At 47.5% G+C, this 27041-nt stretch overlaps 1 protein-coding gene across 1 annotated transcript in view; it reads left to right on the top strand.

The window, feature by feature from the left end:
• Positions 1–27041, top strand: part of CNTFR (ciliary neurotrophic factor receptor) — a gene marked incomplete in the record, with an annotated part of 524182 nt that overhangs the window by 350407 nt on the left and 146734 nt on the right. The window contains 1 exon segment of the mRNA XM_056551475.1: positions 2990–3082. Within this exon segment, the coding sequence (XP_056407450.1) occupies positions 2990–3082 (93 nt within the window).

Raw genomic sequence — 27041 nt, 5'->3', positions numbered from 1 at the left:
TGGGTCCTGTTCAGACATTATCTTTATGTCTAAACGGTTTCTGTGTTTATTCTCCCTGGTTTAGGAAGAGTTAATCTTCCAGCCCTGTTTGAGTACCTTTGTCGGGTTTTAGTATTCTTGTGTTCGTTCTACTTTGTGTTGCCTTAGGGTATGTTCAAACTGGCGGCCACTGCTGAAGATACTTCGGTGGTAGGACCGCGGGGCAATGCACCGTCACAATTGATGGCTATGCAATACTCGCGTAATTCTGCACAAAGAATGAACATGTTCTTTCTTTGTGCGGAACAATTTCATCGGTGGAATTGTCTACCGCTGAAATTCTGCAGTGTGAACGGGCTTCGCGGTAGACTCATTCACACTGATGGGAATGTTCACTGCGCGAAACTCTACTCGCGGAATTCCGCAGTGTGAACATACCCTTAGTCTGTAGTCACACTGTGCCTTTGTCAGACTAATTTTGACCCTTGTTTGATCCTGGATCTCCTAGGATATAATCCTGTTCTGAGCCTTGTGCTGATCTGTCTATCTAGGAGTAAGTCTTGTGACTGTATGGTCTGCTCATCCCTTACACCTGTATACAGTATATGGTCTGCTCAGCCCTTACACCTGTATACATTATATGGTCTGCTCATCCCTTACACCTGTATACAGTATATGGTCTGCTCGGCCCTTACACCTGTATACATTATATAGTCTGCTCATCCCTTACACCTGTATACATTATATGGTCTGCTCAGCCCTTACACCTGTATACATTATATGGTCTGCTCGGCCCTTACACCTGTATACATTATATGGTCTGCTCGGCCCTTACACCTGTATACATTATATGGTCTGCTCAGCCCTTACACCTGTATACATTATATGGTCTGCTCGGCCCTTACACCTGTATACATTATATGGTCTGCTCAGCCCTTACACCTGTATACATTATATGGTCTGCTCGGCCCTTACACCTGTATACATTATATGGTCTGCTCGGCCCTTACACCTGTATACATTATATGGTCTGCTCAGCCCTTACACCTGTATACATTATATGGTCTGCTCGGCCCTTACACCTGTATACATTATATGATCTGCTCGGCCCTTACACCTGTATACATTATATGGTCTGCTCGGCCCTTACACCTGTATACATTATATGGTCTGCTCGGCCCTTACACCTGTATACATTATATGGTCTGCTCATCCCTTACACCTGTATACATTATATGGTCTGCTCAGCCCTTACACCTGTATACATTATATGGTCTGCTCGGCCCTTACACCTGTATACATTATATGGTCTGCTCGGCCCTTACACCTGTATACATTATATGGTCTGCTCGGCCCTTACACCTGTATACATTATATGGTCTGCTCATCCCTTACACCTGTACACATTATATGGTCTGCTCATCCCTTACACCTGTACACATTATATGGTCTGCTCGGCCCTTACACCTGTATACATTATATGGTCTGCTCATCCCTTACACCTGTATACATTATATGGTCTGCTCAGCCCTCACACCTGTATACATTATATGGTCTGCTCGGCCCTTACACCTGTATACATTATATGGTCTGCTCGGCCCTTACACCTGTATACATTATATGGTCTGCTCGGCCCTTACACCTGTATACATTATATGGTCTGCTCGGCCCTTACACCTGTATACATTATATGGTCTGCTCGGCCCTTACACCTGTATACATTATATGGTCTGCTTGGCCCTTACACCTGTATACATTATATGGTCTGCTCGGCCCTTACACCTGTATACATTATATGGTCTGCTCGGCCCTTACACCTGTATACATTATATGGTCTGCTCAGCCCTTACACCTGTATACATTATATGGTCTGCTCGGCCCTTACACCTGTATACATTATATGGTCTGCTCGTCCCTTACACCTGTATACATTATATGGTCTGCTCGGCCCTTACACCTGTATACATTATATGGTCTGCTCAGCCCTTACACCTGTATACATTATATGGTCTGCTCATCCCTTACACCTGTATACATTATATGGTCTGCTCATCCCTTACACCTGTACACATTATATGGTCTGCTCGGCCCTTACACCTGTATACATTATATGGTCTGCTCGGCCCTTACACCTGTATACATTATATGGTCTGCTCGGCCCTTACACCTGTATACATTATATGGTCTGCTCATCCCTTACACCTGTATACATTATATGGTCTGCTCGGCCCTTACACCTGTATACATTATATGGTCTGCTCGGCCCTTACACCTGTACACATTATATGGTCTGCTCAGCCCTTACACCTGTACACATTATATGGTCTGCTCAGCCCTTACACCTGTATACATTATATGGTCTGCTCATCCCTTACACCTGTATACATTATATGGTCTGCTCATCCCTTACACCTGTATACATTATATAGTCTGCTCGGCCCTTACACCTGTATACATTATATGGTCTGCTCATCCCTTACACCTGTATACATTATATGGTCTGCTCATCCCTTACACCTGTATACATTATATAGTCTGCTCGGCCCTTACACCTGTATACATTATATGGTCTGCTCAGCCCTTACACCTGTATACATTATATGGTCTGCTCATCCCTTACACCTGTATACATTATATGGTCTGCTCAGCCCTTACACCTGTATACATTATATGGTCTGCTCATCCCTTACACCTGTATACATTATATGGTCTGCTCAGCCCTTACACCTGTATACATTATATGGTCTGCTCAGCCCTTACACCTGTATACATTATATGGTCTGCTCAGCCCTTACACCTGTATACATTATATGGTCTGCTCAGCCCTTACACCTGTATACATTATATGGTCTGCTCATCCCTTACACCTGTATACATTATATGGTCTGCTCAGCCCTTACACCTGTATACATTATATGGTCTGCTCAGCCCTTACACCTGTATACATTATATGGTCTGCTCGGCCCTTACACCTGTATACATTTATATACTTTGTTCATTCCTCCTACAGCTGAAACAAAACCCAGAAGTCGCCCGTTCATCTCCGAATCTAGATCATTAGACCGAAGCCAAACCCAGCGAGCCGGACGGAGCCCGCAAAGAGGTAGGAGACCCCCACCTATGTGTATGGTCAGAGGGGCCATGCTGATATAACCTGGTATATACTGTATATAATATATATGTACAGCTGGTATAAGTTATATATCTCCTGTATATAGTGATATGGACCATGCTGATATAACCTGGTATATACTGTATATAATATATATGTACAGCTGGTATAAGTTATATATCTCTTGTATATAGTGATATGGACCATGCTGGTATAACCTGGTATATACTGTATATAATATATATGCACAGCTGGTATAAGTTATATATCTCCTGTATATAGTGATATGGTCCATGTTGGTATATACTGTATATAATATATATGTACAGCTGGTATAAGTTATATATCTCCTGTATATAGTGATATGGACCATGCTGGTATAACCTGGGTATATACTGTATATAATATATATGCACAGCTGGTATAAGTTATATATCTCCTGTATATAGTGATATGGACCATGCTGGTATAACCTGGTATATACTGTATATAATATATATGCACAGCTGGTATAAGTTATATATCTCCTGTATATAGTGATATGGTCCATGTTGGTATATACTGTATATAATATATATGTACAGCTGGTATAAGTTATATATCTCCTGTATATAGTGATATGGACTATGCTGGTATAACCTGGGTATATACTGTATATAATATATATGTACAGCTGGTATAAGTTATATATCTCCTGTATATAGTGATATGGACCATGCTGGTATAACCTGGTATATACTGTATATAATATATATGTACAGCTGGTATAAGTTATATATCTCCTGTATATAGTGATATGGACCATGCTGGTATAACCTGGTATATATATAATGTACAGCTGGTATCTCTGGTTCTTCAGGGGGTCGTGTCCCCTCTGGTCCCTGGGATATTTATGTTTGTCCCTGTGCACTGTCCTGGTTCTGGTTCTTGTCAGTCTCGTCTGGTTTCGCAGTTATTGGCTACAATGTATCCATTATCAGATTTCACCTAAATACACAGTTATTGTAGCTCCCTCCGCACACAAGCGCCTGAAGTTGGAGAACTTCCATGTTTTGGGGGTAAAACGCACAACATACGAGTCGTGGTCCTCCCCGGGTCTTACATTACACACATGGACATTCATCCGGAGACGGCAGGTTTAACCCCTCGCCCTCCGGCCTGTGAATCGGAGGTTTATTCTGTGGTTTAGGATGGGAAAGACCTGCTGTTTGGTTTGGCCCAAAACTCCATGTAAGAAAATGTCTCCTGCCAGGTCCACGGAAGAATTGCCAAAGCTAATAAAGGTCACCACCCGGTACATTCATCTGGAGCGCGCCAAAGCAGGACGCCGGGGGGAAACAAACAGCACATTATATCCATGGAGCGGCTACCGGGCCCCAATGTGTGGATGTGAGGGGCCGCTCATATATCCCTTGTGCTGGAACTATTATATATATACCCTCCTGTATCCATCTACCCCCAAAATACTACCGCACACACCACCGCTACAAAGAAAGGAGGGCGGTATTATAGTAGTTATATTCTTGTATATAGGAGCAGTATTATAGTAGTTATATTCTTGTATATAGGAGCAGTATTATAGTAGTTATATTCTTGTATATAGGAGCAGTATTATAGTAGTTATATTCTTGTATATAGGGAGCAGTATTATAGTAGTTATATTCTTGTATATAGGAGACAGTATTATAGTAGTTATATTCTTGTATATAGGAGAAGTATTATAGTAGTTATATTCTTGTATATAGGAGCAGTATTATAGTAGTTATATTCTTGTATATAGGAGAAGTATTATAGTAGTTATATTCTTGTATATAGGAGCAGTATTATAGTAGTTATATTCCTATATATAGGAGCAGTATTATAGTAGTTATATTCTTGTATATAGGAGCAGTATTATAGTAGTTATATTCTTGTATATAGGAGCAGTATTATAGTAGTTATATTCTTGTATATAGGAGCAGTATTATAGTAGTTATATTCTTGTATATAGAAGAAGTATTATAGTAGTTATATTCTTGTATATAGGGGCAGTATTATAGTAGGTATATTCTTGTATATAGGGAACAGTATTATAGTAGTTATATTCTTGTATATAGGAGCAGTATTATAGTAGTTATATTCTTGTATATAGGGGCAGTATTATAGTAGTTATATTCTTGTATATAGGAGCAGTATTATAGTAGTTATATTCTTGTATATAGGAGCAGTATTATAGTAGTTATAATCTTGTATATAGGAGGAGTATTATAGTAGTTATATTCTTGTATATAGGAGCAGTATTATAGTAGTTATATTCTTGTATATAGGAGACAGTATTATGGTAGTTATATTCTTGTATATAGGAGCAGTATTATAGTAGTTATATTCTTGTATATAGGAGGCAGTATTATAGTAGTTATATTCTTGTATATAGGAGCAGTATTATAGTAGTTATATTCTTGTATATAGGAGCAGTATTATAGTAGTTATATTCTTGTATATAGGAGCAGTATTATAGTAGTTATATTCTTGTATATAGGGGACAGTATTATAGTAGTTATATTATTGTATATAGGAGCAGTATTATAGTAGTTATATTCTTGTATATAGGAGCAGTATTATAGTACTTATATTCTTGTATATAGGAGGCAGTATTATAGTAGTTATATTCTTATATATAGGAGCAGTATTATAGTAGTTATATTCTTGTATATATGAGCAGTATTATAGCAGTTATATTCTTGTATATAGGAGGCAGTATTATACTAGTTATATTCTTGTATATAGGAGGCAGTATTATAGTAGTTATATTCTTGTATATAGGAGGCAGTATTATAGTAGTTATATTCTTGTATATAGGAGGCAGTATTATAGTAGTTATATTCTTGAATATAGGAGCAGTATTATAGTAGTTATATTCTTGTATATAGGAGCAGTATTATAGTAGTTATATTCTTGTATATAGGAGCAGTATTATAGTAGTTATATTCTTGTATATAGGAGGCAGTATTATAGTAGTTATATTCTTGTATATAGGAGGCAGTATTATAGTAGATATATTCTTGTATATAGGAGCAGTATTATAGTAGTTATATTCTTGTATAAAGAAGCAGTATTATAGTAGTTATATTCTTGTATATAGGAGGCAGTATTATAGTAGTTATATTCTTGTATATAGGAGCAGTATTATAGTAGTTATATTCTTGTATATAGGAGCAGTATTATTGTAGTTATATTCTTGTATATAGGAGGCAGTATTATAGTAGTTATATTCTTGTATATAGGAGGCAGTATTATAGTAGATATATTCTTGTATATAGGAGCAGTATTATAGTAGTTATATTCTTGTATATAGAAGCAGTATTATAGTAGTTATATTCTTGTATATAGGAGGCAGTATTATAGTAGTTATATTCTTGTATATAGGAGCAGTATTATAGTAGATATATTCTTGTATATAGGAGCAGTATTATAGTAGTTATATTCTTGTATATAGGAGCAGTATTATAGTAGTTATATTCTTGTATATAGGAGCAGTATTATAGTAGTTATATTCTTGTATATAGGAGCAGTATTATAGTAGTTATATTCTTGTATATAGGAGCAGTATTATAGTAGTTATATTCTTGTATATAGGAGCAGTATTATAGTAGTTATATTCTTGTATATAGGAGCAGTATTATAGTAGTTATATTCTTGTATATAGGAGCAGTATTATAGTAGTTATATTCTTGTATATAGGAGCAGTATTATATTAGTTATATTCTTGTATATAGGAGCAGTATTATAGTAGTTATATTCTTGTATATAGGAGCAGTATTATAGTAGTTATATTCTTGTATATAGGAGCAGTATTATAGTAGTTATATTCTAATACATAGGAGGCGGTATTATGTGACGTGGTCACGGAGAGAGGGTAAAGGTGTATTTTCTGGTTCTCCGGTTTCTGTTATAACACTTGTAGGCCTTATTTCTTGTCCATTACACATGGCGGTGAATAATTCATCAGATTATGTAGTAACTGTCACGATGCCGGCTGGCAGGTAGTGGACCCTCTGTGCCAGAGAGGGATTGGCGTGGACCGTGCTAGTGGACCGGTTCTAAGCCACTACTGGTTTTCACCAGAGCCCGCCGCAAAGCGGGATGGTCTTGCTGCGGCGGTAGTGACCAGGTCGTATCCACTAGCAACGGCTCACCTCTCTGGCTGCTGAAGATAGGCGCGGTACAAGGGAGTAGGCAGAAGCAAGGTCGGACGTAGCAGAAGGTCGGGGCAGGCAGCAAGGATCGTAGTCAGGGGCAACGGCAGAAGGTCTGGAAACACTGGCAAGGGACACACAAGGAACGCTTTCACTGGCACTAAGGCAACAAGATCCGGCAAGGGAGTGCAAGGGAAGTGAGGTAATATAGGGAGTGCACAGGTGATAACTCTAATTGGAACCACTGCGCCAATCAGCGGCGCAGTGGCCCTTTAAATCGCAGAGACCCGGCGCGCGCGCGCCCTAGGGAGCGGGGCCGCGCGCGCCGGGACAGAACAGACGGGGAGCGAGTCAGGTAGGAGAGCCGGGGTGCGCATCGCGAGCGGGCGCTACCCGCATCGCGAATCGCATCCCGGCTAGCAGCAGGATCGCAGCGCCCCGGGTCAGAGGACGTGACCGGGGCGCTGCAGCGGAGGAGGTGAAGCGAGCGCTCCGGGGAGGAGCGGGAACCCGGAGCGCTCGGCGTAACAGTACCCCCCCCCTTGGGTCTCCCCCTCTTCTTGGAGCCTGAGAACCTGAGGAGCAGACTTTTGTCAAGGATGTTGTCCTCAGGTTCCCAGGATCTCTCTTCAGGACCACAACCCTCCCAGTCTACTAAAAAAAAATTTTTTCCTCTGACCTTTTTGGCAGCCAAAATCTCCTTGACCGAGAAGACGTCCGAGGAGCCGGAAACAGGAGTGGGAGGAACAGATTTGGGAGAAAAACGGTTGAGGATGAGTGGTTTGAGAAGAGAGACGTGAAAGGCATTAGGGATACGAAGAGAAGGAGGAAGAAGAAGTTTATAAGAGACAGGATTAATTTGACACAGAATTTTGAAAGGACCAAGATAGCGTGGTCCCAACTTGTAGCTAGGGACACGGAAGCGGACATATTTAGCGGAGAGCCATACCTTGTCTCCAGGGGAAAAAACGGGGGGAGCTCTTCTTTTCTTATCCGCGAACCTCTTCATGCGTGAAGAAGCCTGTAAGAGAGAATTTTGGGTCTCTCTCCATATAATGGAAAGGTCACGAGAAATTTCATCCACAGCGGGCAGACCAGAGGGCAAGGGGGTAGGGAGGGGGGGAAGAGGGTGACGGCCGTACACCACGAAAAATGGGGATTTGGAGGAAGATTCAGAGACCCTGAAGTTATACGAGAATTCGGCCCATGGAAGGAGATCTGCCCAGTCATCCTGGCGGGAGGAAACAAAATGTCGCAAATAATCACCCAGGATCTGGTTAATTCTTTCTACTTGTCCATTGGACTGGGGATGATATGCAGAGGAAAAATTTAATTTAATCTTGAGTTGTTTACAGAGAGCTCTCCAGAATTTAGACACGAATTGGACCCCTCTATCCGAGACAATCTGCGTAGGCAACCCGTGAAGACGAAAAATGTGTACAAAAAATTGTTTAGCCAACTGAGGCGCAGAAGGAAGACCAGGAAGAGGAATGAAATGTGCCATTTTGGAGAATCGATCAACGACCACCCAAATAACGGTGTTGCCACGGGAAGGGGGTAAATCAGTAATAAAATCCATACCAATCAGAGACCAAGGCTGTTCGGGGACAGGCAGAGGATGAAGAAAACCAGCGGGCTTCTGGCGAGGAGTCTTATCCCGGGCACAGATAGTGCAGGCTCGCACAAAGTCCCCAACATCCGTCTCCAGAGTTGGCCACCAATAGAAGCGGGAGATGAGTTGCACAGATTTCTTGATGCCTGCATGACCTGCGAGATGGGAGGAGTGACCCCATTTGAGGATTCCGAGGCGTTGGCGTGGAGAAACAAAGGTCTTTCCTGGAGGAGTCTGTCTGATGGAGGCAGGAGAAGTGGAGATCAGGCAGTCAGGTGGAATGATGTGTTGCGGAGGAAGATCAACTTCTGAGGCATCCGAGGAACGAGAGAGAGCATCGGCTCTAATGTTCTTATCGGCAGGACGAAAGTGAATCTCAAAATTAAATCGGGCAAAGAACAGAGACCACCGGGCCTGGCGAGGATTCAGCCGTTGGGCCGACTGGAGGTAGGAGAGGTTCTTGTGGTCGGTGTAGATAATAACAGGAAATCTTGATCCCTCCAGCAGATGCCTCCATTCCTCAAGTGCTAATTTAATGGCTAGAAGTTCTCGATCCCCGATGGAGTAGTTCCTCTCCGCTGGAGAGAAGGTCCTAGAGAAAAAACCACAAGTGACAGCATGCCCGGAAGGATTTTTTTGTAGAAGAACAGCTCCAGCTCCTACTGAGGAGGCATCAACCTCCAATAGGAAGGGTTTGGAAGGGTCAGGTCTGGAGAGCACGGGAGCCGAAGAAAAGGCAGACTTGAGTTGTTTAAAGGAGTCTTCTGCTTGAGGAGGCCAGGACTTGGGATCAGCATTTTTCTTGGTTAAAGCCACGATAGGAGCCACAATGGTAGAAAAATGTGGAATAAATTGCCTGTAATAATTGGCGAACCCCAAAAAGCGTTGGATAGCACGGAGTCCGGAGGGGCGTGGCCAATTTAAGACGGCAGAGAGTTTGTCTGGATCCATCTGTAGTCCCTGGCCAGAGACCAAATATCCTAGAAAAGGAAGAGATTGGCATTCAAACAGACATTTCTCAATTTTGGCATAGAGTTGGTTGTCACGAAGTCTCTGAAGAACCATACGGACATGCCGGCGGTGTTCCTCTAGATTGGCAGAAAAAATTAGGATATCGTCCAGATATACCACAACACAGGAGTATAATAGATCACGAAAAATTTCATTGACAAAGTCTTGGAAGACGGCAGGGGCATTGCACAGTCCAAAGGGCATGACCAGATACTCAAAGTGTCCATCTCTGGTGTTAAATGCCGTTTTCCACTCGTCCCCCTCTCTGATGCGGATGAGGTTATAGGCGCCTCTTAAGTCCAATTTAGTGAAGATGTGGGCACCTTGGAGGCGATCAAAGAGTTCAGAGATGAGGGGTAAGGGGTAGCGGTTCTTAACCGTGATTTTATTAAGACCGCGGTAGTCAATGCAAGGACGTAGGGAGCCATCTTTTTTGGAGACAAAGAAAAATCCGGCTCCGGCAGGAGAGGAGGATTTACGGATAAAGCCCCTTTTTAGATTCTCCTGGACGTATTCGGACATGGCAAGAGTCTCTGGGGCAGAGAGAGGATAAATTCTGCCCCGGGGTGGAGTAGTACCCGGGAGGAGGTCGATAGGGCAATCATAAGGCCTGTGAGGAGGTAGAGTCTCAGCTTGTTTTTTGCAGAAAACATCCGCGAAGTCCATATAGGCCTTGGGGAGACCGGTTACTGGAGGAACCACAGAGTTACGGCAAGGGTTACTGGGAACCGGTTTTAGACAGTTCTTGGAACAAGAGGACCCCCAACTCTTGATCTCCCCAGTGGACCAATCCAGGGTTGGGGAATGAAGTTGAAGCCAGGGAAGTCCAAGGAGAATCTCCGAGGTGCAATTGGGGAGGACCAAAAGTTCAATCCTCTCATGATGAGATCCGATGCTCATAAGAAGGGGCTCCGTGCGGAAACGTATGGTACAGTCCAATCTTTCATTATTTACACAATTGATGTAGAGGGGTCTGGCGAGACTGGTCACTGGGATGTTGAACCTGTTGACGAGGGAGGCCAAAATAAAATTTCCTGCAGAACCAGAGTCCAAGAAGGCCACTGTAGAGAAGGAGAAGGCAGAAGCAGACATCCGCACAGGCACAGTAAGACGTGGAGAAGCAGAGTAGACATCAAGGACTGTCTCACCTTTGTGCGGAGTCAGCGTACGTCTTTCCAGGCGGGGAGGACGGATAGGACAATCCCTCAGGAAGTGTTCGGTACTAGCACAGTACAGGCAGAGGTTCTCCATACGGCGTCGTGTCCTCTCTTGAGGTGTCAGGCGAGACCGGTCGACCTGCATAGCCTCCACGGCGGGAGGCACAGGAACAGATTGCAGGGGACCAGAGGAGAGAGGAGCCGAGGAGACGAAACGCCTCGTGCGAACAGAGTCCATATCTTGGCGGAGTTCCTGACGCCTTTCAGAAAAACGCATGTCAATGCGAGTGGCTAGGTGAATAAGTTCATGTAGATTAGCAGGAATTTCTCGTGCGGCCAGAACATCTTTAATGTTGCTGGATAGGCCTTTTTTGAAGGTCGCGCAGAGGGCCTCATTATTCCAGGACAATTCTGAAGCAAGTGTACGGAATTGTACGGCATACTCGCCAACGGAAGAATTACCCTGGACCAGGTTCAACAGGGCAGTCTCAGCAGAAGAGGCTCGGGCAGGTTCCTCAAAGACACTTCGGATTTCCGAGAAGAAGGAGTGTACTGAGGCAGTGACGGGGTCATTGCGGTCCCAGAGCGGTGTGGCCCATGACAGGGCTTTTCCGGACAGAAGACTGACTACGAAAGCCACCTTAGACCTTTCAGTGGGAAACAGGTCCGACATCATCTCCAGATGCAGGGAACATTGGGAAAGGAAGCCACGGCAAAACTTAGAGTCCCCATCAAACTTATCCGGCAAGGATAAGCGTATCCCAGGAGCGGCCACTCGCTGCGGAGGAGGTGCAGGAGCTGGCGGAGGAGATGACTGCTGAAGCTGTGGTAGCAACTGTTGTAGCATAACGGTCAGTTGAGACAGCTGTTGGCCTTGTTGCGCAATCTGTTGTGACTGCTGGGCGACCACCGTGGTGAGGTCAGCGACAACTGGCAGAGGAACTTCAGCGGGATCCATGGCCGGATCTACTGTCACGATGCCGGCTGGCAGGTAGTGGACCCTCTGTGCCAGAGAGGGATTGGCGTGGACCGTGCTAGTGGACCGGTTCTAAGCCACTACTGGTTTTCACCAGAGCCCGCCGCAAAGCGGGATGGTCTTGCTGCGGCGGTAGTGACCAGGTCGTATCCACTAGCAACGGCTCACCTCTCTGGCTGCTGAAGATAGGCGCGGTACAAGGGAGTAGGCAGAAGCAAGGTCGGACGTAGCAGAAGGTCGGGGCAGGCAGCAAGGATCGTAGTCAGGGGCAACGGCAGAAGGTCTGGAAACACTGGCAAGGGACACACAAGGAACGCTTTCACTGGCACTAAGGCAACAAGATCCGGCAAGGGAGTGCAAGGGAAGTGAGGTAATATAGGGAGTGCACAGGTGATAACTCTAATTGGAACCACTGCGCCAATCAGCGGCGCAGTGGCCCTTTAAATCGCAGAGACCCGGCGCGCGCGCGCCCTAGGGAGCGGGGCCGCGCGCGCCGGGACAGAACAGACGGGGAGCGAGTCAGGTAGGAGAGCCGGGGTGCGCATCGCGAGCGGGCGCTACCCGCATCGCGAATCGCATCCCGGCTAGCAGCAGGATCGCAGCGCCCCGGGTCAGAGGACGTGACCGGGGCGCTGCAGCGGAGGAGGTGAAGCGAGCGCTCCGGGGAGGAGCGGGAACCCGGAGCGCTCGGCGTAACAGTAACATTGGCGGCGCAGTCACAATAACATGGCTGCTAAACGCACAATCAATCTCATTAAATAATAAAGACTTTACATTATCCCTTGTTCTGGCGCGGTACGTCTCCTGCATATGTAGTGCTTGCTATAGGGTCTGGATGATGCAGGGCACAATTAATATCTTATTTTATGTAGCATTTTATAAATGTGTAAACTGAGCATAGGGTTATATGACTGTTGCATTATATCACTGGTGGGATATACACAGGATGATATGACGGGGGGGGTATACATGGGGTTAATGGGGGGACTGCCCTCTTGTGTGCTCCCTGTGAGTCTGGGGTCCCCGTGTGTATCTCTATAGTATAGTAAGTTGCCTGATCAGGCTGCAGGGGATGATCTGCATCCTGCTACCATCCAGACATGTATACTGGACTACTGATTTACACTGGTCATGTGACCTCCAGCAGCTGATGCAGCACAACGTATGCATTAGTCAATGGTTTTCCTGTCAGCTTTACCATAAGTCATGGAGCTCCATGGAGATCTAATCATGGTCATATGTAAATATCTCCTTCCATAGTTGTCGGCATTAAGGATAATTTAGGTAGTCAGAAGCCTAGTAAGGCAGTATGATTGGTAAAGCTGGTGTCAGGGGTCTAGTAAGGCAGTATGATTGGTAAAGCTGGTGTCAGGGGTCTAGTAAGGCAGTATGATTGGTAAAGCTGGTGTCAGGGGTCTAGTAAGGCAGTATGATTGGTAAAGCTGGTGTCAGGGGTCTAGTAAGGCAGTATGATTGGTAAAGCTGGTGTCAGGGGTCTAGTAAGGCAGTATGATTGGTAAAGCTGGTGTCAGGGGTCTAGTAAGGCAGTATGATTGGTAAAGCTGGTGTCAGGGGTCTAGTAAGGCAGTATGGTTGGTAAAGCTGGTGTCGGGGGTCTAGTAAGGCAGTATGATTGGTATAGCTGGTGTCAGGGGTCTAGTAAGGCAGTATGATTGGTAATTCTGGTGTCAGGGGTCTAGTAAGGCAGTATGGTTGGTAAAGCTGGTGTCAGGGGTCTAGTAAGGCAGTATGGTTGGTAAAGCTGGTGTCAGGGGTCTAGTAAGGTAGTATGATTGGTAAAGCTGGTGTCAGGGGTCTAGTAAGGCAGTATGGTTGGTAAAGCTGGTGTCAGGGGTCTAGTAAGGCAGTATAGCTGGTAAAGCTGGTGTCAGGGGTCTAGTAAGGCAGTATGATTGGTAAAGCTGGTGTCAGGGGTCTAGTAAGGCAGTATGGTTGGTAAAGCTTGTGTCAGGGGTCTAGTAAGGCAGTATGGTTGGTAAAGCTGGTGTCAGGGGTCTAGTAAGGCAGTATGGTTGGTTAAGCTGGTGTCAGGGGTCTAGTAAGGCAGTATGGTTGGTAAAGCTGGTGTCAGGGGTCTAGTAAGGCAGTATGATTGGTAAAGCTGGTGTCAGGGGTATAGTAAGGCAGTATGGTTGGTAAAGCTGGTGTCTGGGGTCTAGTAAGGCAGTATGGTTGGTATAGCTGGTGTAGGGGGTTTAGTAAGGCAGTATGGTTGGTAAAGCTGGTGTCAGGGGTCTAGTAAGGCAGTATGATTGGTAAAGCTGGTGTCAGGGGTCTAGTAAGGCAGTATGGTTGGTAAAGCTGGTGTCAGTGGTCTAGTAAGGCAGTATAGCTGGTAAAGCTGGTGTCAGGGGTCTAGTAAGGCAGTATGATTGGTAAAGCTGGTGTCAGGGGTCTAGTAAGGCAGTGTGGTTGGTAAAGCTGGTGTCAGGGGTCTAGTAAGGCAGTATGATTGGTAAAGCTGGTGTCAGGGGTCTAGTAAGGCAATATGGTTGGTAAAGCTGGTGTCAGGGGTCTAGTAAGGCAGTATAGCTGGTAAAGCTGGTGTCAGGGGTCTAGTAAGGCAGTATGATTGGTAAAGCTGGTGTCAGGGGTCTAGTAAGGCAGTATGGTTGGTAAAGCTTGTGTCAGGGGTCTAGTAAGGCAGTATGCTTGGTAAAGCTGGTGTCAGGGGTCTAGTAAGGCAGTATGGTTGGTTAAGCTGGTGTCAGGGGTCTAGTAAGGCAGTATGGTTGGTATAGCTGGTGTCGGGGGTCTAGTAAGGCAGTATGGTTCGGAAAGCTGGTGGTATAAGTGACATAATATAGGGGTAAATCTGGTGCCGGGTGAGTCAATCAGGTGTGTGGTCAGACAATATGGTTGTTGTAGCCAGTGTCTGAATAGACAGAACAGCAGCGATAGATGGTGTCCTATAAACCAGTCGGACATCTGGTGCGGTTGTTATAACTGGTGTCGGTTGACTTGTAAAACAGTCAGGTGCCTGGTAAGTCAGATGTTTGGTGGGGCGGCATGATGGTGTCGGAAGCCTAGTAAAACAGCGAATGGTTGTTAAATCTGATGAACAATGATGATGAATGGACAGGATGGCCGCTGTGGATGGTGTCAGGTGTCTGGCATGGCTGGTATAACTGGTGTCTGGGGTCTAGTAAGGCAGTATGGCTGGTATAACTGGTGTCTGGGGTCTAGTAAGGCAGTATGGTTGGTAAAGCTGGTGTCAGGGGTCTAGTAAGGCAGTATGGCTGGTATAGCTGGTGTCGGGGGTCTAGTAAGGCAGTATGGTTGGTAAAGCTGGTGTCAGGGGTCTAGTAAGGCAGTATGGTTGGTAAAGCTTGTGTCAGGGGTCTAGTAAGGCAGTATGGTTGGTAAAGCGGGTGTCAGGGGTCTAGTAAGGCAGTATGGTTGGTAAAGCGGGTGTCAGGGGTCTAGTAAGGCAGTGTGCTTGGTATAACTGGTGTCTGTGGTCTAGTAAGGCAGTATGGTTGGTATAACTGGTGTCTGTGGTCTAGTAAGGCAGTATGGTTGGTATAACTGGTGTCTGGGGTCTAGTAAGGCAGTATGGCTGGTATAACTGGTGTCTGTGGTGTAGTAAGGCAGTATGGCTGGTATAACTGGTGTCTGGGATCTAGTAAGGCAGTATGGTTGGTAAAGTTGGTGTCAGGGGTCTAATAAGGCAGTATGGTTGGTAAAGCTGGTGTCAGGTGTCTGGCATGGCCGGTATAACTGGTGTCTGTGGTATAATCGGTGCCTACACATCCCGCGCTGGAGAACCTGTCCCTCCCGGTTACATCCTATATAGAGAATACTAATAGCCACTGTCCCTGTACGGGTCCTTTGGCTGTCCAAGCATGCTAGGAGTAGAAGTTTTGCAACATCTTGGGGGCCACCATTTGAGTCCACAGCTGTAGGGTGACTGGTGAGCAGTCAGGATTGAGGACCCGCCCTTTGCGACAAAGCCTCCTGACTCGGAATACTAGGGATTCCATGTTGTTGCGTCTCCGTATCTGGCGCTTGGCACCGGAGGGCGCTGCCATTAATTCAATGTTTACATTTTTTATTTATTTTTTGTCTGTCAGCGACGTCGGCGGCTTCTTTCAGGAATCGGCGCGGCCCAGAACAATCAGTCTGTCAGCCCATATGTGTCGGCGGCGCGGCGGACTGATGGCTCGTAGCTGCGGGGAGTAAATGAGGATAAGACTTGACTTTTATCACAGACGAGTGTTTTCAGATTCATAGAAAAACACGGAACATAAATAAACAGCCGGCGCAGCCGACAAAGAGGCCAACGCCGCCACCACCGCCGCCGCCACCGCCGCGTCACAAACAGATGCTGGGAAAGTTGAAAGGAGTCGTTTCCCAAAGGGGTAAAGCAATCTGTGAAGCGAGCGTTCTCCTCCCAAATATCCCCGACGGTCCTTGGCACCGGGGAGTCCTGGGGAGTCCTGGGGGACGGCGCCGACCGTCAACATCCCCCCCCCCCCCCCCCCCCCGTGCCCTCAGACCATCTGTAGGGAACAGGAGCATAAACATTGGTCTTACTGCGTCGCCCTCCCACCTTGTCTTCCACTCGGGCACAGGTGTTGGCATGGAATACTCCACAATGGTACTGGCGAACCACAACACAAGCACCATAAAGGGGGCCCCCGCCCGGTCAGCGCCAGAGTCTCCATTATGGGCAGTGTGGACTGTGCGCAGCATTACTGTGGGCCCTATAGGTGTCTGTGGTGTCAGGATGGGGCGGAATTCTGTATTTTTATCATTAAACCTCTCCCTCTACTCTCTGCCCTCCCTTCCTCCTCCTCCTCTGCTCTCTGCTCCTCCTCTGCCCTCTCCTCCTTCTCCTCCTCTGCCCTCTCTGCTCCTCCTCTGCCCTCTGCTCCTTCTCCTCCTCTGCCCTCTCTGTTCTGCCCTCTCTGCTCCTCCTCTGCTCATCCTCTGCCCTCTCTGTTCTGCCCTCTCTGCTCCTCCTCTCCTCCTCCTCCTCTGCTCCTCCTCATCTGCTTTTCCTCCTCTGCTTCTCCTCTGTCCTCTCTCCTCTGCCCTCTCTGCTCCTCTTTCCTCTGCTCCTCCTCTGCTTCTCCTCTGCCCTCTATGCTCCTCTTCTGCTCCTCTTCTGCCCTCTCTGCTCCTCCTCTGCTCCTCCCCTGCTCCCCCTCCTCTGCCCTTTCTGCTCCTCCTCTGCCCTTTCTGCTCCTCCTCTGCCCTTTCTGCTCCTCCTCTGCCCTCTCTGCTCCTCCTCTGCCCTTTCTGCTCCTCCTCTGCCCTTTCTGCTCCTCCTCTGCCCTCTCTGCTCCTCCCCTGCTCCCTCTATCCTCTGCCCTCTATCCTCTGCCCTCTCTCCTCTGCTCCTCTCTCCTCTGCCCCACCTCTGCTTCTCCTCGGCTCCTCCTCCTCTGCTTCTCCTCTGCCCTCTCTGCTCCTCCTCCTCTTCTCCTCTCTCCTCTGCTCCTCTCTCCTCTGCTCCTCTCTCCTCTTCTCCTCCTCCTCTGCTCCTCCTCCTCTGGTCCTCTCTCCTCTGCTCCTCCATCTTCTCCTCTCTCCTCTGCCCTCTCTCCTCTGCCCTCTCTCCTCTGTCCCTCCTTTGCCCCCTCTCCTCTCTCCTCTGCTCCTCCTCCTCCTCCTCTGCTCCTCCTCTGCCCCCTCTCCTCTGCCCCCTCTCCTCTGCTCCTCCTCCTCTGCTCCTCTCTCCTCTGCTTCTCTCTCCTCTCCTCCTCCTCTGCTCCTCTCCTCCTCCTCTGCCCCCTCTCCTCTGCCCCCTCTCCTCTGCTCCTCCTCTGCTCCTCCTCCTCTGCTCCTCCTCCTCTGCTCCTCCTCCTCTGTTCCTCCTCCTCTGTTCCTCCCTCTCCTCTGCTCCTCTCTCTCCTCTGCTCCTCTCTCTCCTCTGCTCCTCTCTCTCCTCTGCTCCTCTGCCCTCTGCTCCTCTGCCCTCTCTCCTCTGCTCCTCTCTCCTCTGCTCCTCTCTCCTCTGCTCCTCTCTCCTCTGCTCCTCCTCCTCTGCCCCCTCTCCTCTGCTCCTCCTCCTCTGCCCCCTCTCCTCTGCTCCTCCTCCTCTGCCCCCTCTCCTCTGCTCCTCCTCCTCTGCTCCTCCTCCTCTGCTCCTCCTCCTCTGCTCCTCTCTCCTCTGCTCCTCTCTCCTCTGCTCCTCCTCCTCTCTCCTCTCCTCTGCTCCTCCTCCTCTGCCCTCTCTCCTCTGCTCCTCTCTCCTCTGCTCCTCCTCCTCTCTCCTCTCCTCTGCTCCTCCTCTCTGCTCTTCCTCTGCTCCTCCTCATCTCTCCTCTCCTCTCTCCTCCTCCTCTCTCCTCTCTCCTCTGCTCCTCTCTCCTCTGCCCTCTCTCCTCTCCTCCTCTCTCCTCTCTCCTCTGCTCCTCTCTCCTCTGCCCCTCTCTCCTCTGCCCTCTCTCCTCTGCTCCTCTCTCCTCTGCCCTCTCTCCTCTCCTCCTCTCTCCTCTCTCCTCTGCCCTCTCTCCTCTGCTCCTCCTCCTCTCTCCTCTCCTCTGCTCCTCCTCTCTGCTCCTCCTCTGCCCTCTCTCTGTAGTCCTCTGTGCCCCCTCATACATGGTTGTCAGGTTTGGGGTGGTGATGCTGGCGTCACACTGGTTAATCCTGGGCACGGCCGTCTGCCTGGCGAGGAGACTCCTATTATCCGGGAACCCTCCATAAATTAGCGCGCGCCTCATTCCGGGAGCGGTTCTGCGATGACTTAATGAAAACCGTCTCTTAAACAATTTGTCTTCATTTTACAGGAGCAGATGAGGCTCCTGGGGGCCATTAGGAGCCAATAGAAGTTAAGTGAACTGTTCTGGAAGAAAACCTGGCAGAGATCAGGACATCAGAGCGGGCGCCGCTGATCGTGTGGGCACCGCTGATCTCCTGTGTGTATATACCACTAATGTCCTGTGTGTATATACCGCTGATCTCCTGTGTGTATACCGCTGATCTCCTGTGTGTGTATACCGCTGATCTCCTGTGTGTGTACCGCTGATCTCCTGTGTGTGTATACCGCTGATCTCCTGTGTGTATACCGCTGATCTCCTGTGTGTGTATACCGCTGATCTCCTGTGTGTATACCGCTGATCTCCTGTGTGTGTATACCGCTGATCTCCTGTGTGTATATACCGCTGATCTCCTGTGTGTGTACCGCTGATCTCCTGTGTGTGTACCGCTGATCTCCTGTGTGTGTATACCGCTGATCTCCTGTGTGTGTACCGCTGATCTCCTGTGTGTATATACCGCTGATCTCCTGTGTGTATATACCGCTGATCTCCTGTGTGTATACCACTAATGTCCTGTGTGTGTACCGCTGATCTCCTGTGTGTGTACCGCTGATCTCCTGTGTGTGTGTGTATATACCGCTGATCTCCTGTGTGTGTATACCGCTGATCTCCTGTGTGTATATACCGCTGATCTCCTGTGTGTGTATACCGCTGATCTCCTGTGTGTATATACCGCTGATCTCCTGTGTGTGTATACCGCTGATCTCCTGTGTGTGTATACCGCTGATCTCCTGTGTATATACCGCTGATCTCCTGTGTGTGTATACCGCTGATCTCCTGTGTGTATACCACTGATCTCCTGTGTATATACCGCTGATCTCCTGTGTGTGTATACCGCTGATCTCCTGTGTGTGTATACCGCTGATCTCCTGTGTGTGTATACCGCTGATCTCCTGTGTGTATATACCGCTGATCTCCAGATTTAGCTGGTTGTGCTGTTACTTGTAGTTCTCCTGCAGCGGACACGTTCCCTTCCATCCCCCCTCCCTCCCCCTCGGTGCGGCGGCCGTGGACGGAGATTAGTGTTTTACAGACGATTTTATGGCCCCTTAAACAGCCGAAGTGATGAGCAAAGAGTCTGCGGCCCATAAAGCTCCATTACTGCAGAGCGCGGTGTGCCGGGGCCCCGGGGGGGACTGGGGGGCCACATCATGTACCCCAAGTATTATCATCATGTACCCCAAGTATTATCATCCTGTACCCCAAGTGTTATTATCCTGTACCCCGAGTGTTATCATCCTGTACCCCAAGTGTTATCATCCTGTACCCCAAGTGTTATCATCCTGTACCCCAAGTGTTATCATCCTGTACCCCAAGTGTTATCATCCTGTACCCCAAGTGTTATCATCCTGTACCCCGAGTGTTATTATCCTGTACCCCAAGTGTTATCACCCTGTACCCCAAGTATTATCATCCTGTACCCCAAGTGTTATCATCCTGTACCCCAAGTGTTATTATCCTGTACCCCAAGTGTTATCATCCTGTACCCCAAGTGTTATCATCCTGTACCCCAAGTGTTATCATCCTGTACCCCAAGTGTTATCATCCTGTACCCCAAGTGTTATCATCCTGTACCCCGAGTGTTATTATCCTGTACCCCAAGTGTTATCACCCTGTACCCCAAGTATTATCATCCTGTACCCCAAGTGTTATTATCCTGTACCCCAAGTGTTATCATCCTGTACCCCGAGTGTTATCATCCTGTACTCCGAGTGTTATCATCCTGTACCCCGAGTGTCATTATCCTGTACCCCGAGTGTCATCATCCTGTACCCCGAGTGTTATCATCCTGTACCCCGAGTGTTATCATCCTGTACCCCGAGTGTTATCATCCTGTACCCCGAGTGTTATCATCCTGTACTCCGAGTGTTATCATCCTGTACCCCGAGTGTTATTATCCTGTACCCCAAGTGTTATCATCCTGTACCCCAAGTGTTATCATCATGTACCCCAAGTATTATCATCCTGTACCCCAAGTGTTATTATCCTGTACCCCGAGTGTTATCATCCTGTACCCCAAGTGTTATTATCCTGTACCCCAAGTGTTATCATCCTGTACCCCAAGTGTTATCATCCTGTACCCCAAGTGTTATCATCCTGTACCCCAAGTGTTATCATCCTGTACCCCAAGTGTTATCATCCTGTACCCCGAGTGTTATTATCCTGTACCCCAAGTGTTATCACCCTGTACCCCAAGTATTATCATCCTGTACCCCAAGTGTTATTATCCTGTACCCCAAGTGTTATCATCCTGTACCCCGAGTGTTATCATCCTGTACTCCGAGTGTTATCATCCTGTACCCCGAGTGTTATCATCCTGTACTCCGAGTGTTATCATCCTGTACCCCGAGTGATATCATCCTGTACCCCGAGTGTTATCATCCTGTACCCCGAGTGTTATCATCCTGTACTCCGAGTGTTATCATCCTGTACCCCGAGTGATATCATCCTGTACCCCGAGTGTTATCATCCTGTACCCCGAGTGATATCATCCTGTACCCCGAGTGTTATCATCCTGTACCCCGAGTGTTATCATCCTGTACTCCGAGTGTTATCATCCTGTACCCCGAGTGATATCATCCTGTACCCCGAGTGTTATCATCCTGTACCCCGAGTGTTATCATCCTGTACCCCGAGTGTCATCATCCTGTACCCCAAGTGTTATCATCCTGTACCCCGAGTGTTATCATCCTGTACCCCGAGTGTTATCATCCTGTACCCCGAGTGTTATTATCATGTACCCCAAGTGTTATCATCCTGTACCCCAAGTGTTATCATCCTGTACCCCAAGTGTTATCATCCTGTACCCCGAGTGATATCATCCTGTACCCCAAGTGTTATCATCCTGTACCCCGAGTGTTATCATCCTGTACCCCGAGTGTTATCATCCTGTACCCCGAGTGTTATTATCCTGTACCCCAAGTGTTATCATCCTGTACCCCAAGTGTTATCATCATGTACCCCAAGTATTATCATCCTGTACCCCAAGTGTTATTATCCTGTACCCCGAGTGTTATCATCCTGTACCCCAAGTGTTATTATCCTGTACCCCAAGTGTTATCATCCTGTACCCCGAGTGTCATTATCCTGTACCCCGAGTGTCATCATCCTGTACCCCGAGTGTTATCATCCTGTACCCCGAGTGTTATCATCCTGTACCCCGAGTGTTATCATCCTGTACCCCGAGTGTCATCATCCTATTATCGGGTTGCTGTAGAGAAGTGATGTCCTGATGGAACATTTTTGGGGATTTAGGTTCCTGACACATTTCTATGACTTCCTATAAGAAGCCTGAACCCCGGAATAGCGCGGCGCCCCCCATATAGTCAGGAATCCGTCTCCTTCCAGTCGGAGCTGTGACTTCCTGTCAGTCAGTGTCAGATCTGCTGATGTCAGCCGCTCGCTCTCCGCGCCCCGCACCCTCCCTTAACCCCTTCTCTGCCGGAGAGATCCCGGAAGGTCACATTGTAGCGGTTTTGCTCCTGTTCGGAGACGTTGACGGTTTCGCGCCGGTGACAGGTTTACGTTATTGCACAACAAATGTCTCTTTCCATAAAGATAATTCTGACAATTGCTTCCTGAGATATAATGGGACATAAAGGCTGCGCCAGACGCTTCGCTGTAGGGCAATGGCTGATTTTTTTTTCGTAGCCGTTAGAAGCCGCTTCGCTTTTATGAAATCTAATAATCGAGTTTTATTCTTTTGTGCCGTGGGGAAGGAATCGTGTCTTGGGAGTAAATCCCAGTCATATGGGCTGAGGTTACCTTCCACTGGCGACAGAGCTGAAGGACGCGGCGGCCGCTCGTGTCCCAGGAAACCACCGCGCTGATCTACAATACCATTAACCCATTATGGTCACGAGGCCTGGGAGGTCTTCTCTTTAGACGTCGTCCCCTTTAGTCTTTGCTTCTTTTTATATGATTTTAGACATCGGAAATCTTTCGTAGGGAATCTGTTGGGACCATTAAGTCGGGATACGTTGAACACCCCCTCCATTCATTTCTATGGGTGGGGGCGTGTCGGTAGACATGCCCCCTCCCATAGACATGAATGGAGGGGTGTGGCGTGGCATCACGAAGGGGCGTGACTGTGACCTCACGGAGGGGCGTGGGGGCTACCTCATGAAGGGGCGTGGGCGTGACCTCATGAAGGGGCCTGTGACCTCAGGAAGGGGCGTGGCTGTGACGTCACGGAGGGGCGTGGCTGTGACGTCATGGGGGCGTGGATGTGACGTCGCGGATGGGTGTGGCTGTGACGTCACAGAGGGGGCGTGGCTGTGACGCCACGGAGGGGGCGTGGCTGTGACATTGCCAATCACGGCATCTAATGGATAAATTGACAGACGTAGGTGGGTGTAGCATTGGTATCACTAATCAATCCTATGTTATGGCCTAACATTAAATGGTGAAAACAATTGAATGATCGTTTATATAGTTCCCTATGGGGATTTAAAATTTTTTTAAATAAACAAAAATAATCATATAAAAGCCCCTCCCCTAACAAAAAAAAATGTAAACTAAAACAAAAAAAGAACATTTTTGGTATCGCCGCATGCACAAATGTCCGAACTGTTAAAATATGTTTATGATTCGCGTAGTGAATGGCGTAGAAGTAAAAAGAATAGCAAACACCCGAATTGCTGATTTTTGGTTACATCATATATCAGGAAAAAAATGATTATAAAAAGTCCCATTAAAGGGCTACTCCATTGGCCAGCGTTCAGAACATTTAGTTCCGAACGCTGTGTGTGTGGTGCGCTTTGGGGGTCGTCCACATCCCCTTGTGACATCAGACCACATCCCCCTCACTGAAAATCTATGGGAGGGGGCATGGCGGTCGCCATGCCCCCTCCCATAGACTTTCATTGAGGGGGTGTGGCCTGACATCACGAGGGGGCATGGCCGACCTCCGCAGCGCGCACACAGCGTTCGGAATTAAACATTGGCCCGAGGAGTACCCCTTTAATAATAAAAAGTGATTTAGAAGAGGACAACCAATGTATTGTCCCTATTCACTATTTTCAGTTGTGTTCTCCTGGGTCTTAGTGCCTTCTGTTTTTTTTCTCTTGTCATAGTTTAGTCGAGGGCTGCTGCAGGGATGTTACAGGAGCGATGACATTTACTTTGTTAAGTTGAGGAGAAGATCTAGGGAAAGGTTGGGAGAGAGTTAGTTTAGGTCTTTTTCTATGTTTGTGTTGTCATCTTCTGTTTTTTCTCTTGTCATAGTTTAGTCGAGGGCTGCTGCAGGGATGTTACAGGAGCGATGACATTTACTTTGTTAAGTTGAGGAGAAGATCTAGGGAAAGGTTGGGAGAGAGAGTTAGTTTAGGTCTTTTTCTATGTTGGTGTTGTCATCTTCTGTTTTATTATTGGCTGCCATCTTTATCATGCATCAGTAGCATCATATTGGTTAATTTCCATCTCGTTCGTACCTTCTGATATCGATACTGCCCATACGCTTATGCTGGTTAATTTCTTCTGCTCTACTGTAAGTCCTGGGGTTATTAGAGTAGTAGGATTGTTAGGAACCAGAAAACATGACTGCTTATAGCTGAATGTTCCCCCTATAATACTGATCTGTAGATCCCCCAGGACATGTCCTCATGAGGACAGCCACTGTTTTCTCAATGAGCTTGGTGACAACGTGACGAGCATCGGCGGGAGTATCTGCCGGCTCCGTAACAGATGATCTGAGCTTTTCCCTCTTCACATCTCGACATAAAACACAGGGTTTGTCACAGGAACCAGCGCTATGTTCTCGCCTGTTGATTGGTGCCGACAAGACCCGAGCGTGCAGGGATTGAGATGGGCGACGTCGGGCTTAAACTCATTACCTTTCAGTCAGTCATCGAGCTCCTCTGCAGAACTCCCGATTCCTAGTGAACGAGGATCGGTCGGCAAATACTCAATGGTTTAACCCCTTCCACTTCCAAAATGGAGACAGGCCGCAGAGAAGGCTCAACGTGAAACAAGAACTATGGCCTTTCATTAGGTGGTTACGGTAGAAGTTCTTCTGGTTGATGGACGCTCGATGGGGAAGACAGCTCAGGTTGGTCATGGATGATATGGACATTTTCAGGGCTTCACCCATTTTTTGCCCTACAAGGAGCCAGACCAAGGGTCACATGACCCTTCTGTCTACAAGGGTCAAAACGTTTAGAAGGAGACCATGGAAGCAAGAGCCTGATAGCTTGGTGTGGTCTTCATGGAAGAAACAGTTGAGGTTGGTCTTGTTTTTATTTCCCATGGATGCTTTGGACCTTTTCAGGGCTTCACCCATTTTTGTCCGTCAAAGAGTCATACCGAGGGTCACATCAACCTTCTGTCTACAACAAGGTGCAAAACGGGTAGAACAAACAAAAATGGAGACCATAGAGGCAGTAGCCTGACAGCTTGGTGTGGTCTCCATTGGGGAAACAGTTGAGGTTGGTCTTGTTCTTATTTTCCATGGATGGTATGGACCATTTCAAGACTTCACCCCCTTTTTGTCCTACAAGAAGCCAGACCAAGGTTCACATTACACTTTTGTCCACAACAAGGATCAAAAATGGTATTGGCAAACAAGAATGGAGACCATGGAAGCAGTAGCCTGATAACTTGGTGTGGTCTCCATGGGGGAAACAGCTCCGGTTGGTCTTGTTCTTATTTTCCATGGATGGTCTGGACCTTTTTCAGGGCTTACCCATTTTTGTCCATCAGAGTCAGACCGAAGGTCTCATCAGCCTTCTGTCTACAACAAGGTGCCAAACGGGTAGAAGCAAACAAAAATGGAGACCATAGAGGCAGTAGCCTGACAGCTTGGTGTGGTCTCCATTGGGGAAACAGTTGAGGTTGGTCTTGTTCTTATTTTCCATGGATGGTATGGACCATCTCAAGACTTCACCCCCTTTTTGTCCTACAAGAAGCCAGACCAAGGGTCACATTACACTTTTGTCCACAACAAGGATCAAAAATTTTATTGGCAAACAAGAATGGAGACCATGGAAGCAGTAGCCTGATAACTTGGTGTGGTCTCCATGGGGGAAACGGCTCCGGTTGGTCTTGTTCTTATTTTCCATGGATGGTTTGGACCTTTTTCGGGGCTTACCCATTTTTGTCCATCAGAGTCAGACCGAAAGTCACATCAGCCTTCTGTCTACAACAAGGTGCAAAACAGGTTGAAGCAAACAAAAATGGAGACCATAGAGGCAGTAGCCTGACAGCTTGGTGCAGTCTCCGTAGGGGAAATATAGTTCAGATTGGTCTTGTCCTTACTTTCCATGGATGGTATGGACCATCTAAGGACTTGACCCACTCTGCCCCACAAGGAGCCAGACCAAGGGTCACATCCCCCTTCAGTCTATATGAGGAGTGAAAAGGGTAGAAGCCAACAAGAATGGAGACCATGGAAGCAGAAGCCTGATAGCTTGGTGTGGTCTCCATGGACGAAACAGCTGAGGTTGGTCTTGTTCTTCTTTTTCCATGGATGGTATGAACCTGTTCAGGGCTTCACCCAAGAAGCCAGACCAAGGGTCACATGACCCTTCTGTCTACAAGGAGCAAAAGGTTTAGAAGGAGACCATGGAAGCAGTAGCCCTGGATATTTTTTGCTATGTCTTCCTAGGTGAAAGAAAGGACACTGTTTTGACTTCTTAAAGGGGTACTCCACTGCCCCAGCATTCGGAAACTTTTATTCCTAACGCTGTGGGGGTCGTGGCATCATGCCCCCTCAATGCAAGTCTATGGGAGGGGCGTGGAATCCGCCACGCCCCTCCCATAGACTTGTATTGAGGGGCGTGACGTCACGCCCCCCCCGCAGCCCACCCCCAGTGTTAGGAACAAAATGTTCCGAACGCCGGGGCAGTGTAGTACCCCTTTAAGAGCTAGCCTGGACCATCTGACAATCTAATTCCCATTGTGAAGAAATCTCCTTGTTTCGTTTTAATCTCAGCTCAGATCTTGTTGCTCCAGTGTCTCGCGCGTCGATTGTAATCTCGCGGGCTGACATTGGCGATGGCCGGGGTGTTGTTCTGCCGGATGATGCAGAGATTGGAGCTGTCACATTCAGGCAGATGAATTATGTAGAGCTGGATGTAATCCTACGGCACCTGACAGGGCGGTGGGGAGACGGCCCCGCTCCGGTATGTTAACCGGGGGCCACGTGAGAAAGAAGACCCAGCTTCGCCATAGGAACCATCATTTATTGCTGCGATAAAAAGTTGTGGAGATAAAACTCTGGGTCAAGATCT

Source organism: Hyla sarda, chromosome 1, assembly GCF_029499605.1.
Source record: "Hyla sarda isolate aHylSar1 chromosome 1, aHylSar1.hap1, whole genome shotgun sequence".
In the NCBI taxonomy this organism is placed as follows: domain Eukaryota; kingdom Metazoa; phylum Chordata; class Amphibia; order Anura; family Hylidae; genus Hyla; species Hyla sarda.
This window is presented reverse-complemented; position numbering and strand designations above follow the sequence as displayed.